This window comes from Rhinoraja longicauda, chromosome 44 (genome assembly GCF_053455715.1).
Source record: "Rhinoraja longicauda isolate Sanriku21f chromosome 44, sRhiLon1.1, whole genome shotgun sequence".
Lineage (NCBI taxonomy): Eukaryota > Metazoa > Chordata > Chondrichthyes > Rajiformes > Arhynchobatidae > Rhinoraja > Rhinoraja longicauda.
Genome location: NC_135996.1, coordinates 5,924,315 through 5,941,091, shown reverse-complemented (window position 1 = coordinate 5,941,091; position 16,777 = coordinate 5,924,315). Strand labels below are relative to the sequence as shown.

Genomic DNA, 16,777 nt, shown 5'->3' with positions numbered 1-16,777 from the left:
AAAGACGTGCGGGTTTGTAGGTTAATTGGCTTGGTATAAGTGTAAAGATTGTCCCCAGTGTATGTGTGGGGTGTGTGTGTGAGTGTGTGTATGTGTATGTGTGTGTGTGTGTGTATGTGTATGTGTGTGTGTGTGTGTATGTGTATGTGTATGTGTGTGTGTGTGTGTGTGTGTGTGTGTGTATGTGTGTGTGTGTGTGCGCGTGTGTGTATGTGTGTGTGTGTGTGTGTGTGTGCGTGTGTGCGCGTGTGTGTGTGTGTGTGTGCGTAGGGTCGTGTTAGTGCGCGGGGATCGCTGGTCGGCGCGGACCCGGTGGGCCGAAGGGCCTGTTTCCGCGCCGTATCTCGAAACTAAACTAAACTAAAAATAAAAGTGATAGCAGCAGAATATACAGAACGCCATTCGGCCCATCTTACGCGTGGTCCAGCGGTAGAGTTTCCGCCTCACAGCGCCGGAGACCCGGGTTCGATCCCGACTGCGGGCGCTGTCTGTGCGGAGTTTGTACGTTCTCCCCGTGACCGCGTGGGTTTTCTCCGGGCGCTCCGGTTTCCTCCCGCACTCCATAGACGGGCAGCTTTGTCGGTTCATTGGCTTTGGTGTAAAACTGTAAATTGTCCCCGGTGGGTGTAGGATAGTGTTAGTGTGCGGGGTGATCGCTGGTCGGCACGGACCCGGCGGGCGAAGGGCCTGTTTCTGTGCCGTTTCTCTAAAAACAACCCTCTCCCGTCCTGACCTACAATCTACCTCGCTGGAGACCCGTGGACTATCTTTAGCCGGACTTTACTAGGCTTGGTAGGGTCCAGTGGGAGTTACAGAGACGGGGAGAGGGGGTGTAGGGGCCGGAGGGGGTTACAGAGACGGAGAGGGTTGTAGACAATAGACAATAGGTCAAGCCAGCACCGCCATTCACCGTGATCATGGCTGATCATCCTCAATCAGTACCCATTCCTGCCTTCTCCCCATACCCCTGACTCCGCTATCCTTAAGAGCTCTAACTAACTCTCTCTTGAATGCATTCAGAGAATTGGCCTCCACTGCCTTCTGAGGCGGAGAATTCCACAGATTCACAACTCTCCGACTGAGAAAGTTTCAAAATGGCCGACCCCTTATTCTTAAACCGTGGCCGGAGGTGGTGTGGTGCGTTGCCAGAGACAGGGAGGGGGTGTAGAGGCCGGAGGGGAGGGGGTCACAGAGAAGGGGAGAGGGGGGGGTGGAGGGGCCGGAGAGGGGCTGTTATCGTGTCTCTGGTATCTAACCCACCCTCTCCCCCTTGCCCCCACTGCTCCGGCGCACAGTGCAGATGGACCTCCCCCCCACCCTGACCATCGCCAGCCTGCCCTGGCGGTTCACGGCCTCCCAGCTACATCTCCACTGGGGCGGCACACGGTGGCCACGTGGCTCCGAGCACCTCATCGATGGCCAGAGGGCCGCAGCAGAGGTAAGGAACTGCCCTCCCTTCCCTCTCCCCCTCCCCCCTCCCCCTCCCCCCTTCCCATCCCCCCTCTCGAACCCCAATCCGTAGCACAAACACCGAGTTCCGGCTCGGTGGCGTGGCGGTTAGTGTAGGATAGTGTGCGTGTACGGGGATCGCTGGTCGGCGCGGACTCGGTGGGCTGAGGTGGACGCTAAACGCTGGAGTAACTCAGCGGGTCGGGCAGCATCTCGGGAGAGAAGGAATGGGTGACGTTTCGGGTCGAGACCCTTCTTCGCAAAACTGCGTACAGTTTTGGTCTCCTAATCTGAGGAAAGACGTTCTTGCCACAGAGGGAGTACAGAGAAGGTTCACCAGATTGATCCCTGGGATGGCAGGACTTTCATATGAAGAAAGACTGGATAGACTCGGCTTGTACTCGCTGGAATTTAGAAGACTGAGGGGGGATCTTATAGAAACGTACAAAATTCTTAAGGGGTTGGACAGGCTAGATGCGGGAAGTTTGTTTCCCGATGTTGGGGAAGTCCAGAACAAGGGGTCACACAGTTTAAGGATAAGGGGGAAGTCTTTTAGGACCGAGATGAGAAAGTTTTTTTTCACACAGAGAGTGGTGAGTCTGTGGAATTCTCTGCCACAGAAGGTAGTTGAGGCCAGTTCATTGGCGATATTTAAGAGGGAGTTAGATGTGGCCTTTGTGGCTAAAGGGATCAGGGGGTATGGAGAGAAGGCAGGTACAGGATACTGAGTTGGATGATCAGCCATGATCATATTGAATGGCGGTGCGCACAGGCTCGAAGGGCCAAATGGCCTACTCCTGCACCTATTTTCTATGTTTCTATGTTTCTTCAGACTGATGCCAGGGGGTGGGGGGCGGGACAAAAGATAGGATGTAGTTGGAGACGGGAGGACTAGTGGGAGAACTGGGAAGGGGGAGGGGATGGAGAGAGAGAGGGAAAGCAAGGGCTATTTGAAGTTAGAGAAGTCAATGTTCGTACAGAATGCTGGAGGAACTCAGCGGGTCAGGCAGCATCTCAGGGGAGAAGGAATGTGTCGAGACCCTTCTTTAGACTGGAGTAACTCAACATTGCTCCCCCTCAATGTTCATACAGCTGGTGTGTAAGCTGCCCAAGCGAAATATGAGGTGCTGTTCCTCCAATTTGCGCTGGGCCTCTCTCAGACAATGGAGGAGGCCCAGGACAGAAAGGTCAGATCGAGTCATCAGTCTGAAGAAGGGTCTCGGCCCGAAACGACACCCATTCCCTTCTCTCCTGAATTCCCGGAATGGCGGGACTGTCGTACGTTGAAAGACTGGAGCGGCTAAGCTTGTATACACTGGAATTTAGAAGAATGAGAGGGGATCTTATCGAAACGTATAAGATTTATTTAGGGTTGGACACGTTAGAGGCAGGAAACATGTTCCCAATGTTGGGGGAGTCCAGACCAGGGGCCACCCACAGTTTAAGAATAAGGGGTCGGCCATTTAGAACGGAGATGAGGAAAAACCTTTTCCAGTCAGAGAGTTGTGAATCTGTGGAATTCACCGCCTCAGAAGGCAGTGGAGGCCGATTCTCTGAATGCATTTCAAGAGAGGGCTAGGTAGAGCTCTTAAGGATAGCGGAGTCAGGGGGTATGGGGAGAAGGCAGGAATGGGGTACTGATTGAGAATGATCAGCCATGATCACATTGAATGGCGGTGATGGCTCGAAGGGCCGATTGGCCTACTCCTGCACCTATTGTCTATTGTCCAGAGATGCTGCCTGACCCGCTGAGTTACTCCAGCATTTTGTGTCTACCTTCGATTTAAACCAGCATCAGCGGGGTTTTTTTCTTACACAAGGTCAGATTGGGAATGGGAGGGGAAGTTGAAGTGTTGGTTGAAGTGTTGAGCTACCCCCAGTTGGTTAAGATGGAAGGATCAGGTTGTTTAAGACAGACTGAGCGGAGGTGTTGAGCGAAACGATCTGGGCTTGGTCTCGGCCGAGGTTGAGAAGTGGACACCTGAGAGACAATGGGGCGTCCAAAAACGTCTTGGCCCAAAAGGGTCACATGTCCACGTTTACTTTACTTTAGAGAGGCAGCACGGAAACAGGCCCTTCGGCCCACCGGGTCCGCGCCGACCAGCGATCCCCGCACACACTGACACTATCCTACACGCACACTGGGGACAATTTACATTTACACCGAGCCAATTAGCCGACAAACCCGCACGTCTTTGGAGCGCGGGAGGAGGAAACCGGAGCGCCCGGAGAAAAACTCACGGGGGAGAACGTGCAAACTCCGTACGGACAGCGCCCGTGGCCGGGTCTGTGAGGCAGTGACTCGACCCACTTTTCCAGAGGCGCTGCCGCCTGACTTGCGGAGTTACTCCGGCACTTTTTGTGCATCTGCAGTTCTCCGTGAGCAGTGCCCTTTGTTCTTTAGAGCATTTGATGACGCGATTCTCCAAGCGCGCGCGGCCTGACCCCAGCTCGGTTCTGGTTTATTTTTCCAGCTTCACGTTGTCCTTTACAACTCGGATAAATATCGGAATGTGTCGGAAGCGATGAGGAAGCCAAACGGGCTGGCAGTCTTGGCGATTCTGCTGGAGGTGAGGTGAATGAATGAGTGAATCAATGAATGAATCAATCAATGAATGCTTTATGGTCACATGTGAAACGTCACAGTGACATTCTTTGTTTTGCCTGCCCATGATATGTAAAGGCATCTTACAAACCAGCTAGGGTTGCCAACTGTCCCGTATTAGCCGGGACATCCTGTATTTTGGGCTAAATTGGTTTGTCCCATACGGGACTGCCCTTGTCCCCTATTAGGCCTGGGGGGCGCTGTAGGCCCCAGACGCTGTAGGCCCGGCTCGCTGTAGGCCCGGACACTGTAGGCCCCGGACGCTGTGGGCCCAGACACTGTAGGCCCGGACACTGTAGGGCCCGGACACTGTAGGCCCGGACGCTGTGGGCCCAGACACTGTAGGCCCGGACGCTGTAGGCCCGGACGCTGTAGGCCCGGACAGTGTAGGCCTGGACGCTGTAGGCCCGGACGCTGTGGGCCCAGACACTGTAGGCCCGGACGCTGTAGGCCCGGACGCTGTAGGCCCGGGACAGTGTAGGCCTGGACGCTGTAGGCCCGGACGCTGTAGGCCCGGACGCTGTAGGCCCGGACACTTTAGGCCCGGACACTGTAGGCCCGGGTGGCCCGGGCGCTGCCTAACGGAGGTTGCATAGCAACCCGCCCCCTGGAGGCCAAGTCTCTGAATGCATTCAAGAGAGAGCTGGATAGAGCTCTTAAGGATAGCGGAGTCAGGGGGGTATGGGGAGAAGGCAGGAACGGGGTACTGATTGAGAATGATCAGCCATGATCACATTGAATGGCGGTGCGTACAGGCTCGAAGGGCCGAATGGCCTCCTCCTGCACCTATTGTCTATTGTCTATATAGACGGTGATAGAGAGAGATATAGAACACACTAGACCAAGTGTAACCCGTTGGGCCTAAACCTCTCCTGTATTTGTGCAGCAACCTCTCCCCCCTCTCTCTCCCTCTCTCTCCCCTCCCCCCGCTCCCTAGGAGATAGATTTAAACTTAAAACGTGAATGACTTAAAAAATATAACACCGATTTCAATGAAACTTCTTCCGTTAGCACCAAAGGGGACTAAAAGGGAGTAAGTTGGGCCTAAAATTGTTGCGCTACCGTGTACCGTTTTGGCTGTAGTACAGGAACAAACAAACGAACAAACAAACAAACAGGAGTTTTAGTACATTGATGAATGAAAGACATGCAAAGAAGTAACGATGATAAAGGCATTTCAAAACAACTGGCAACTATTTCAGTCATAGTTACTTAGAAAAACATATATACCTCGAGAGAGTTTTTTTTTTCTATAATAGGATTGTTCGTCTAAAGAAGATTACATAACACTAATTATTACTTTCTGCGTCGTGGTCTCCAGGTACCATTATAAAAGGAGAAATTATACAATCATTTCTCTGCTATTTAAAATTAAATTGGAGGGTGGATGTTGTGTGGTAAAATGATTCACCTCCTGACTTACCAAGGCCTTTTGGTCTCTGCCGGGACACAAGAACTCTTCGTGTTCTTCGGTGGAGTTAGTCTAGAGATAGTTGCAGGAAAAATGTTTCCCGATGTTTGGGGGGGGGGGGGGGGGGGGGAGTCCAGACCCAGGGGGGGGTCAGAATAAGGGGGAAAGTCGTTTAGGACTGAGATGAGGAAAAACATTCATAGCAAGAGGATTTGAGTTTAGGAGCAGGGAGGTTCTGCTGCAGTTGTACAGGGCCTTGGTGAGACCGCACCTGGAGTATTGTGTGCAGTTTTGGTCTCCTAACCTGAGGAAAGACGTTCTTGCCTTAGAGGGAGCACAGAGAAGGTTCACCAGATTGATCCCTGGGATGGCGGGACTTTCATATGAGGAAAGACTGGATAGACTCGGCTTGTACTCGCTGGAATTTAGAAGATTGAGGGGGGATCTTATAGAAACATATAAAATTCTTAAGGGGTTGGAGAGGCTAGATGCGGGAAGATTGTTCCCGATGTTGGGGGAGTCCAGAACCAGGGGTCATACAGTTTAAGGATAAGGGGGAAGTCTTTTAGGACCGAGATGAGAAAACATTTTCTTCACACAGCGAGTGGTGAGTCTGTGGAATTCTCTGCCATAGAAGGTAGTTGAGGCCAGTTCATTGGCTATATTTAAGAGGGAGTTAGATGTGGCCCTTGTGGCTAAAGGGATCAGGGGGTATGGAGAGAAGGCAGGTACAGGCTACTGAGTTGGATGATCAGCCATGATCATATTGAATGGCGGTGCAGGCTCGAAGGGCCGAATGGCCTACTCCTGCACCTATTTTCTATGTTTCTATGTTTCTAAAAACCTCCATACTTTTCGCCTCCATGAAACATAGAAAATAGGTGCAGGAGTAGGCCATTCGGCCCTTCGAGCCTGCACCGCCATTCAATATGATCATGGCTCCATTATAGATGAGGCTCTCACTAGGGTCTCTTCTACATCCCGCAGCTCCGCTCTTGCTCCCCCTCCCCCCACTCGCAACAAGGACAGAATCCCCCTCGTTCTCACCTTCCACCCCACCAGCCAGCGGATCCAACGAATCATCCGCCGACATTTCCGTCACCTACGACGGGACCCCCACCACTGGCCACATCTTCCCATCCCCTCCCCTCTCTGCGTTCCGCAGAGACCCGTTCCCTCCGTAACTCCCTGGTCCACTCGTCCCTTCCCACCCCAAACCACCCCATCCCCGGGATACTTCCCCTGCAACCGCACGAGATGCAACACCTGTCCCTTTACCTCCCCCCTCAACTCCATCCAAGGACCCAAACAGTCTTTCCAGGTGAGACAAAGGTTCACCTGCACCTCCTCCAACCTCATCTATTGCATCCGCTGCTCTAGATGTCAACTTATTTACATCGGCGAAACCAAGTGCAGGCTCGGCGATCGTTTCGCTCAACACCTTCACTCAGTCCGCCTTAACCAGCTGATCTCCTGGTGGTTGAGCACTTCAACTCCCCTCCCACTCCCAGCTTTCTGTCATGGGCCTCCTCCAGTGCCATAGTGAGGCCCACCGCAAATTGGAGGAACAGCACCTCATATTTCGCCTGGGCAGCTTGCAGCCCAGTGGTATGAGCATTTGACTTCTCCAACTTTAGATAGTTCCTCTGTCCCTCTCTTCCTCTCCCTTCCCAGTTCTCCCTCTATCTTCCCGTCTCCACCTATATCCTTCCTTTGTCCCGCCCCCCTGACATCAGTCTGAAGAAGGGTCTCGACCCGAAACGTCACCCATTCCTTCTCTCCTGAGATGCTGCCTGACCTGCTGAGTTACTCCGGCATTTTGTGAAATAAATACCTTCGATTTGTACCAGCACCTGCAGTTATTTTCTTATACAAATGGTAGGTGAGGGTCACTTCCTAGTTAGTAGTTTAGTATATTGTCTAAAGTAACTTATTTCACAAAATGCTGGAGTAACTCAGCGGGTCAGGCAGCATCTCAGGAGAGAAGGAATGGGTGACGTTTCGGGTCGAGACCCTTCTTCAGACTCACAAACTAGAGTAACTTGGTGAGTTAGGGCACCATTAGTTTATTGTCACGTGTACAATTTACAGTTTACAGAATCTGGTCTCGATCCTGTCTGCGCGGAGTTTGCACGTTCTCCCCCGTGACCCGCGTGGGTTTTTCTCCGGGCGCTCCGGTTTCCTCCCGCACTCCAAAGACGTGCAGGTGTGTACGTTGATCGGCGTCTGTGGAGTGTAAATTGTCCCGAGTGCGTGTGTGTGTGTGTGGGATAGCACTAGTGGGGGGGTGAAATCGCTGGTCGGCAGGGACTAGGTGGGCCGAAGGGCCTTATCACACCTTCTCATCCACTCCCTACACACGAGGGGGGCAATTTACAGAGGGGCCGATTAGAAACATAGAAAATAGGTGCAGGAGTAGGCCAGTCGGCCCTTCGAGCCTGTACGCACCCGCCATTCAATATGATCATGGCTGATCATCCAACTCAGTATCCCGTACCTGCCTTCTCTCCATACCCCCTGATCCCTTTAGCCACAAGGGCCACATCTAACTCCCTCTTAAATATAGCCAATGAACTGGCCTCAAACTACCTTCTGTGGCAGAGAATTCCACAGATTCACCACTCTCTGTGTGAAAAAAAAACCCGGTCCTAAAAGACTTCCCCCTTATCCTTAAACTGTGTGACCCCTTGTTCTGGACTTCCCCAACATCGGGAACAATCTTCCCGCATCTAGCCTGTCCAACCCCTTAAGAATTTTGTACGTTTCTATAAGATTCCCCCCCTCAGTCTTCTAAATTCCAGCGAGTACAAGCCCAGTCTATCCAGTCTTTCTTCATATGAAAGTCCTGCCATCCCAGGGATCAATCTGGTGAACCTTCTCTGTACTCCCCTCTACGGCAAGAATGTCTTTCCTCAGATTAGGAGATTAGAACATCCCAGGGATCAATCTGGTGAACCTTCTCTGTACTCCCTCTATGGCAAGAATGTCTTTCCTCAGATTAGGAGACCAAAACTGTACGCAATACTCCAGGTGCGGTCTCACCAATGCCCGTACAACTGCAGCAGAACCTCCCTGCTCCTATACTCGACCGACAAACCCTCACAGGCACGTCTTTGGGAGGTGGGAGGAAACCGGAGCGCCAGGAGGAAACCCACGCGGGCCACTGGGAGAAAGTGCAAACTCCACACAACAGGACAGACACAGACAGACACAGACAGACACAGACAGACACAGACAGACACAGACAGACACAGACCAGACACAGACAGACACAGACAGCGCCCGTGGTCAGGATCGAACCAGGGGCCCCTGGCGCCGTGAGGCAGCGGTTTTACCCACTGTTCTGCCCTTGCTAGTGTCAGCCACAGTCCACAAATGAAGAAAGAGGCTCCTGTCTCAGCGAACAACAACAAACACTGCGGTGCAAAACTAACATGTACATCTATATTTTTATTTAATTAAGGTCGGGAAATTTAAAAACCCAGCCTATGAAAATATCCTGAGTCACTTGGAATCCATTGCGTTTGCAGGTAAGATTGCTTCCTACTAAGTCTCTCATCCTTTCTTTAGACTACTGGATAGACTGGGCTTGTACTCGCTGGAATTTAGAAGATCGAGGGGGGATCTTATAGAAACGTACAAAATTCTTAAGGGGTTGGACAGGCTAGATGCGGGAAGATCGTTCCCGATGTTGGGGAAGTCCAGAACAAGGGGTCACACAGTTTAAGGATAAGGGGGAAGTCTTTTAGGACCGAGTTTTTTCTTCACACAGAGAGTGGCGAGTCTGTGGAATTCTCTGCCACAGAAGGTAGTTGAGGCCAGTTCATTGGCTATATTTAAGAGGGAGTTAGATGTGGCCCTTTTTGCTAAAGGGATCAGGGGGTATGGAGAGAAGGCAGGTACGGGATACTGAGTTGGATGATCAGCCATGATCATATTGAATGACGGTGCGTACAGGCTCGAAGGGCCGAATGGCCTACTCCTGCACTATTTTCAATGTTTCTATGTTTCTAGAGACCAGCGATCCCCCTGTTCACACTAAACTAGTTCTATGTTATCCCACTTTCCCCCATTCGACCTACAAACCCGCACATCTTTGGGATGTGGGAGGAAATCGGCGCAGAGACAGAGAGAGCAGAGAGAGACAGAGAGAGACAGAGAGAGACAGAGAGAGACAGAGAGAGACAGAGAGAGACAGAGAGAGACAGAGAGAGACAGAGAGAGACAGAGAGAGACAGAGAGAGACAGAGAGAGACAGAGAGAGACAGAGAGAGACAGAGAGAGACACAGAGAGACACAGAGAGACACAGAGAGACACAGAGAGACACAGAGAGACACAGAGAGACACAGAGAGACACAGAGAGACACAGAGAGACACAGAGAGACACAGACACACACAGACAGAGAGACACAGACACACACAGACAGAGAGACAGAGAGAGAGAGAGAGAGGGAGGGGGGAGAGAGGGGGGGAGGGGGGAGAGAGAGAGGGAGAGAGAGGGAGGGGGAGAGAGGGAGGGGGGAGAGAGAGGAGGGGGGAGAGAGAGAAAGAGATGGGGGGAGAAAGAGGGGGGGAGAGAGAGAAAGAGATGGGGGGAGAGAGAGAGGGGGAGAGGGGGGAAAGAGAGTGAGGGGCAGAGAGGGGGGAGAGAGAGGGAGGGGGGAGAGAGGGAGAGGAGGGAGAGAGGGGGGGAGGGGGGAGAGGGGGGAGGGGGGAGAGAGAGGGAGGGGGAGAGAGGGAGGGGGAGAGAGGGAGGGGGGAGGGAGAGGGGGAGAGAGAGAGGGAGGGGTATAAATGTTAAGGCTTGTATACACTGGAATTTAGAAGGATGAGGAGATCTTATCGAAACGTATAAGATTATTAAGGGGTTGGACACGTTAGAGGCAGGAAACATGTTCCCAATGTTGGGGGAGTCCGGAACCAGGGGCCACAGTTTAAGAATAAGGGGTCGGCCATTTAGAACGGAGATGAGGAAAAACCTTTTCAGTCAGAGAGTTGTGAATCTGTGAAATTCTCTGCCTCAGAGGGCAGTGGAGGCCGATTCTCTGAATGCATTCAAGAGAGAGCTGGATAGAGCTCTTAAGGATAGCGGAGTCAGGGGGTATGGGGAGAAGGCAGGAACGGGGTACTGATTGAGAATGATCAGCCATGATCACATTGAATGGCGGTGCTGGCTCGAAGGGCCGAATGGCCTCCTCCTGCACCTATTGTCTATTGACGGCATCCCTGGAGAACAGGAATAGATTGACACAAAATGCTGGAGTAACTCAGCGGGACAGGCAGCATCTCTGGAGAGAAGGAATGGGTGACGTTTCGGGTCGAGACCCTTCTTCGTCACCCATTCTTTCTCTCCCGAGATGCTGCCTGACCCGCTGAGTTACTCCAGCGTTTTGTGTCTACCTTCGATTTAAACCAGCATCTGCAGTTTTTTTCCCCTACACAAAAGGAATGGGTGACGTTTCGGGGCGAGACAATAGACAATAGGTGCAGGAGGAGGCCATTTGGCCCTTCGAGCCAGCACTGCCATTCAATGTGATCATGGCTGATCATTCTCAATCAGTACCCCGTTCCTGCCTTCTCCCCATACCCCCTGACTCCGCTATCCTTAAGAGCTCTATCCAGCTCTCTCTTGAATGCATTCAGAGAATTGGCCTCCACTGCCTTCTGAGGCAGAGAATTCCAGTTTCACAACTCTCTGACTGAAAAAGTTTCTCCTCATCTCAGTTCTAAATGGCCGACCCCTTATTCTTAAACTGTGTGTGGCCCCTTGTTCTGGACTCCCCCAACATTGGGAACATGTTTCCTGCCTCTAACGTGTCCAACACCTTAATAATCTTATACGTTTCGATGAGATCTCCTCTCATCCTTCTATATTCCAGTGTATACAAGCCTAGTCGCTCCAGTCTTTCAACATATGACAGTCCCGCCATTCCGGGAATTAACCTGGTGAACCTACGCTGCACGCCCTCACACGTCTTCACTGCCCGGCAGCTCGCTACAGCTTATTCTCCCGGTTTGTTTCACAGGTCAGGAGGTGAAGATTCCTTCCTTTGCCGTTCGGGGCCTGCTGCCCAAACGACTGGATCAATACTTCACCTACCACGGGTCGCTGACAACTCCGCCCTGCTATCAGAGCGTGCGCTGGATCGTGTTGCACCAGAGGGCCCTGCTCTCCCTCTCTCAGGTACCCGGGGCAAGCAGTGGACATCATCTCGTTGGACTTTAGAGATGCAGCGTGGAAACAGGCCCTAGCCGACTAGGGTTGCCAACTGTCCTGGATTAGCCGGGACATCGCGTATTTTGGGCTAAGTTGGTTTGTCCTGTAAGGGATCGGCCTTGTCCGTATTAGGCCTGGGGGCGCTGTAGGCCCGGACCCTGTAGGCCCGGACCCTGTAGGCCCGGACCCTGTAGGCCCGGACCCTGTAGGCCCGGACCGTGTAGGCCCGGACCCTGCAGGCCCAGTCGCTGCTGTTGTCCCTGACAGTGTAGGCCCGGGCGACGCCTAACGGAGGTTGCCTAGCAACCCGCCTTCTGGCCCGGGCGGCCGCCATTGGTGGAGCGGGAGCACGTGGCCGCTGGCTGGGTGAGGTCACGTGGGGCGCGGGGCGGTGACGTCACCTTGTCCCGTCTTTGGGAGTGAGGAAGTTGGCAACCCTACTAATATAATAGACAACAGGTGCAGGAAGTAGGCAATTCGGCCCTTCGAGCCAGCACCGCCGTTCAATGTGATCATGGCTGATCATCCACAATCAGTACCCCGTTCCTGCCTTCTCCCCATACCCCCTGACTCCGCTATCCTTAAGAGCTCTATCTAGCTCTCGCTTTAGAGCCTCCACTGCCTTCTGAGGCAGAGAATTACACAGATTTACAACTCACTGACTGAAAAACTTTTTCCTCTTCCCTGTTCTACATGGCCTACCCCTTATTTTTAAACTGTGTGGCCCCTGGTTCTGGACTCCCCCAACATTGGGAACATGTTTCCTGCCTCTAACGTGTCCAATCCCTTAACAATCTTACATGTTTCAATAAGATCCCCTCTCGTCCTTCGAAATTCCAGTGTATACAAGCCCAGTCGCTCCAGTCTTTCAACATACGACAGTCCCGCCATTCCGGGGATTAACCTGGTGAACCTACGCTGCACGCCCTCCATAGCAAGACTGTCCTTCCTCAAATTTGGAGACCAAAACTGCACACAGTACTCCAGGTGCGGTCTCACTAGGGCCCTGTACAACTGCAGAAAGACCTCTTTGCTCCTATACTCAACTCCTCTTGTTATGAAGGCCAACATTCCATTAGCTTTCTTCACCGCCTGCTGTACCTGCACGCTTACTTTCAGTGACTGATGAACAAGGACACCCAGGATCTCTTTGTACTTCCCCATTTCCTAACTTGACACCATTCAGCTGATAATCTGCCTTCCTGTTCTTACCACCAAAGTGGATAACCTCACATTTATAAGGGGCAAGGGTGGTCCCGTACGGGGCAAACCAATGTAGCCCAAAATACGGGATGTTCCAGCTAATACGGGACAGTTGGCAACCCTACAACAATAAATGACCTCTCTACCTCACAAAACGCTGGAGTAACTCAGCGGGTCAGGCAGCATCTCAGGAGAGAAGGAATGGGTGACGTTTCAGGTCGAGACCCTTTTTCAGACTATTCTTCTCTCTATGTGGATAAATGTGGGGTTATCCACTTTGGCGGCAAGAACAGGAAAGCAGAGTATTACCTGAATGGTGAACGATTAGGAGAAGGGGAGATGCAACGTGACCTGGGTGTCGTGGTGCACCAGTCATTGAAAGTAGGCAGCAGGCAGTGAAGAAAGCGAATGGTATGTTGGCATTCATAGCAAGAGGATTTGAGTTTAGGAGCAGGGAGGTTCTGCTGCAGTTGTACAGGGCCTTGGTGAGACCGCACCTGGAGTATTGTGTGCAGTTTCGGTCTCCTAATCTGAGGAAAGACGTTCTTGCCTTAGAGGGAGTACAGAGAAGGTTCACCAGATTGATCCCTGGGATGGCGGGACTTTCATATGAAGAAAGACTGGATAGACTCGGCTTGTACTCGCTGGAATTTAGAAGACTGAGGGGGGATCTTATAGAAACATATAAAATTCTTAAGGGGTTGGAGAGGCTAGATGCGGGAAGATTGTTCCCGATGTTGGGGGAGTCCAGAACAAGGGGCCACACAGTTTAAGGATAAGGGGGAAGTCTTTTAGGACCGAGATGAGAACGTTTTTTTCCCACACAGAGAGTGGTGAGTCTGTGGAATTCTTTGCCACAGAAGGTAGTTGAGGCCAGTTCATTGGCTATATTTAAGAGGGAGTTAGATGTGGCCCTTGTGGCTAAAGGGATCAGGGGGTATGGAGAGAAGGCAGGTACAGGTTACTGAGCTGGATGATCAGCCATGATCATATTGAATGGCGGTGCGTACAGGCTTGAAGGGCCGAATGGCCTACTCCTGCACCTATTTTCTATGTTTCTATGTTTACCTCACCCACAGCTTAAGACCTTGAGGACTGGCCTGTTCCGCACGGATGCCACCACAGTGCCAAGGCTACCTCTGGTCAACAACTTTCGGGAGGTGCAGCCACTTAGGAACCGAAGGGTGAAGGCATCTTTTGTCGTGGGTAAGTAGCTATCTTTACCGACCGTCCGGGGTAGTTTTCCTTGGTGGGATAATGTCTCTCTCTCTCTCTGGGAAAATAGAAACATAGAAAATAGCTGCAGGAGTAGGCCATTCGGCCCTTCGAGTCAGCACCCACCCATTCAGTGTGACGATCACCCAGAATCAGTACCCCGTTCCTGCTTTCTCCCCTTGATTCCGTTAGCCCCAAGAGCTAAATCTAACTCTCTCTTGAAAACATCCAGTGAATCGGCCTCCACTCCCTTCTGAGGATTCACTACTCTCTGGGTGATTCACAGCTCTCTGGGTGATTCACAGCTCTCTGGGTGATTCACAGCTCTCTGGGTGATTCACAGCTCTCTGGGTGGTTCACAGCTCTCTGGGTGATTCACAGCTCTCTGGGTGGTTCACAGCTCTCTGGGTGATTCACAGCTCTCTGGGTGATTCACAGCTCTCTGGGTGATTCACAGCTCTCTGGGTGATTCACAGCTCTCTGGGTGATTCACAGCTCTCTGGGTGATTCACAACTCTCTGGGTGAAAAAAGTTTTTCCTCATCTCAGTCCTAAATGGCCTATGCCGTATATATATTTCCACACACACACACATATAAACACACACACACATATATATAATATATACCAGATTGATTCCTGGGATGGCAGGACTTTCATATGATAACGTGGGCGGGGCCGGTAACATGGGCGGGGCCGGTAACGTGGGCTGGGCCGTTAACATGGGCGGGGCCGGTAGCGTGGGCGTGGCTGGTAACGTGGGCGGGGCTGGTAACATGGGCGGGGCTTGTAACATGGGCGGGGCTGGTAACGTGGGCGGGGCTGGTAACATGGGCGGGGCTGGTAACATGGGCGGGGCTTGTAACATGGGCGGGTCTGGCAACATGGGCGGGGCTGGTAACATGGGCGGGGCTGGTAATGTGGGCACGGCGGGTCTGGTAACGTGGGCGGGGCTTGTAACGTGGGCGGGGCTGGTAACGTGGGCACGGCGGGGCTGGTAACGTGGGCATGGCCGGTGGTGGGGAAGATGCTGGAGTCAATTATAAAAGACGAAATTGCGGAGCATTTGGATAGCAGTAACAGGATCATTCCAAGTCAGCATGGATTTACGAAGGGGAAATCACGCTTGACTAATCTACTGGAATTTTTTGAGGATGTAACTAGGAAAATTGACAGGGGAGAGCCGGTGGATGTGGTGTACCTCGACTTTCAGAAAGCCTTCGACAAGGTCCCACATTGGTGGGCAAAATTAGAGCACATGATATTGGAGGTAGGGTACTGACATGGATAGAAAATTGGTTGACAGACAGAAAGCAAAGAAAGAGTGGGGATAAATGGGTCCCTTTCAGAATGGCAGGCAGTAACTAGTGGGGTACCGCAAGGCTCGGTGCTGGGACCGCAGCTATTTACAATATACATCAATGACTTGGATGAAGGGATTAAAAGTACCATTAGCAAATTTGCCGATGATACAAAGCTGGGTGGCAGTGTGAACTGTGAGGAAGATGCTATGAGGTTGCAGGGTGATTTAGACAGTTTGTGCGAGTGGGCGGATGCATGGCAGATGCAGTTTAATGTGGATAAGTGTGAGGTTATCCACTTTGGTGGTAAGAATAGGAAGGCAGATTATTATTTGAATGATGTCAAGTTAGGAAAAGGGGACATACAACGTGATCTGGGTGTCTTAGTGCATCAGTCACTGAAAGGAAGTATGCAGGTACAGCAGGCAGTGAAGAAAACCAATGGAATGTTGGCCTTCATAACAAGAGGAGTTGAGTATAGGAACAAAGAGGCCCTTCTGCAGTTGTACCGGGCCCTGGTGAGACCGCACCTGGAGTACTGTGTGCAGTTTTGGTCTCCAAATTTGAGGAAGGATATTCTTGCTATTGAGGGCGTGCAGCGTAGGTTTACTAGGTTAATGGCGGGACTGTCATATGTTGAAAGACTGGAGCGACTAGGTTTGTATACACTGGAATTTAGAAGGATGAGAGGGGATCTTATCGAAACGTATAAGATTATTAAGGGGTTGGACATGTTAGAGGCAGGAAACATGTTCCCAATGTTGGAGGAGTCCAGAACCAGGGGCCACAGTTTAAGAATAAGGGGTAGGCCATTTAGAACAGAGATGAGGAAAAACATTTTTAGTCAGAGAGTTGTGAATCTGTGGAATTCTCTGCCTCAGAGGGCAGTGGAGGCCAATTCTCTGCATACATTCAAGAGAGAGCTAGATAGAGCTCTTAAGGATAACGGAGTCAGGAGGTATGGGGAGAAGGCAGGAACGGGGTACTGATTGAGAATGATCAGCCATGATCACATTGAATGGCGGTGCTGGCTCGAAGGGCCTACTCCTGCACCTATTGTCTATTGTAACATGGGCGCGGTGGGGCTGGTAACGTGGACACGGCGAGGCTGGTAACGTGGGCGCGGCAGGGCTGGTAACGTGGGTGGTTACGTGGGCGTGCTGAGATGCGGCACCTCACGCCGCTGTTATTCTCGGTGTGAGCGACGTGGGATCCTGGGCTGAACGCCACCACCACCACCTCCTCTTCTCCTCCTCCTCCACAGGCTGGGCCGTTAGCTTCCACAAGGCGGTGAGGAAGCTGATGAAGATGCTGTCCGTGAACCTGCGGTACTGAACTGAGCGACGGGCTTAGACCTACCCGGGAGCGGTGCCTGA

At 52.0% G+C, this 16,777-nt stretch overlaps 1 protein-coding gene across 1 annotated transcript in view; it reads left to right on the top strand.

The window, feature by feature from the left end:
* Window positions 1–16,736, top strand: part of LOC144612348 (carbonic anhydrase 14-like) — a 19,804-nt gene extending 3,068 nt beyond the window's left edge. Inside the window, exons 2-7 of the mRNA XM_078431923.1 lie at window positions 1,296–1,438; window positions 3,924–4,019; window positions 8,929–8,995; window positions 11,493–11,650; window positions 13,966–14,092; window positions 16,666–16,736. Coding sequence (XP_078288049.1) covers window positions 1,296–1,438; window positions 3,924–4,019; window positions 8,929–8,995; window positions 11,493–11,650; window positions 13,966–14,092; window positions 16,666–16,736 — 662 coding nt within the window. The remainder of the gene's footprint in view (window positions 1–1,295; window positions 1,439–3,923; window positions 4,020–8,928; window positions 8,996–11,492; window positions 11,651–13,965; window positions 14,093–16,665) is intronic.
* Window positions 16,737–16,777: the final 41 nt, after the last annotated feature.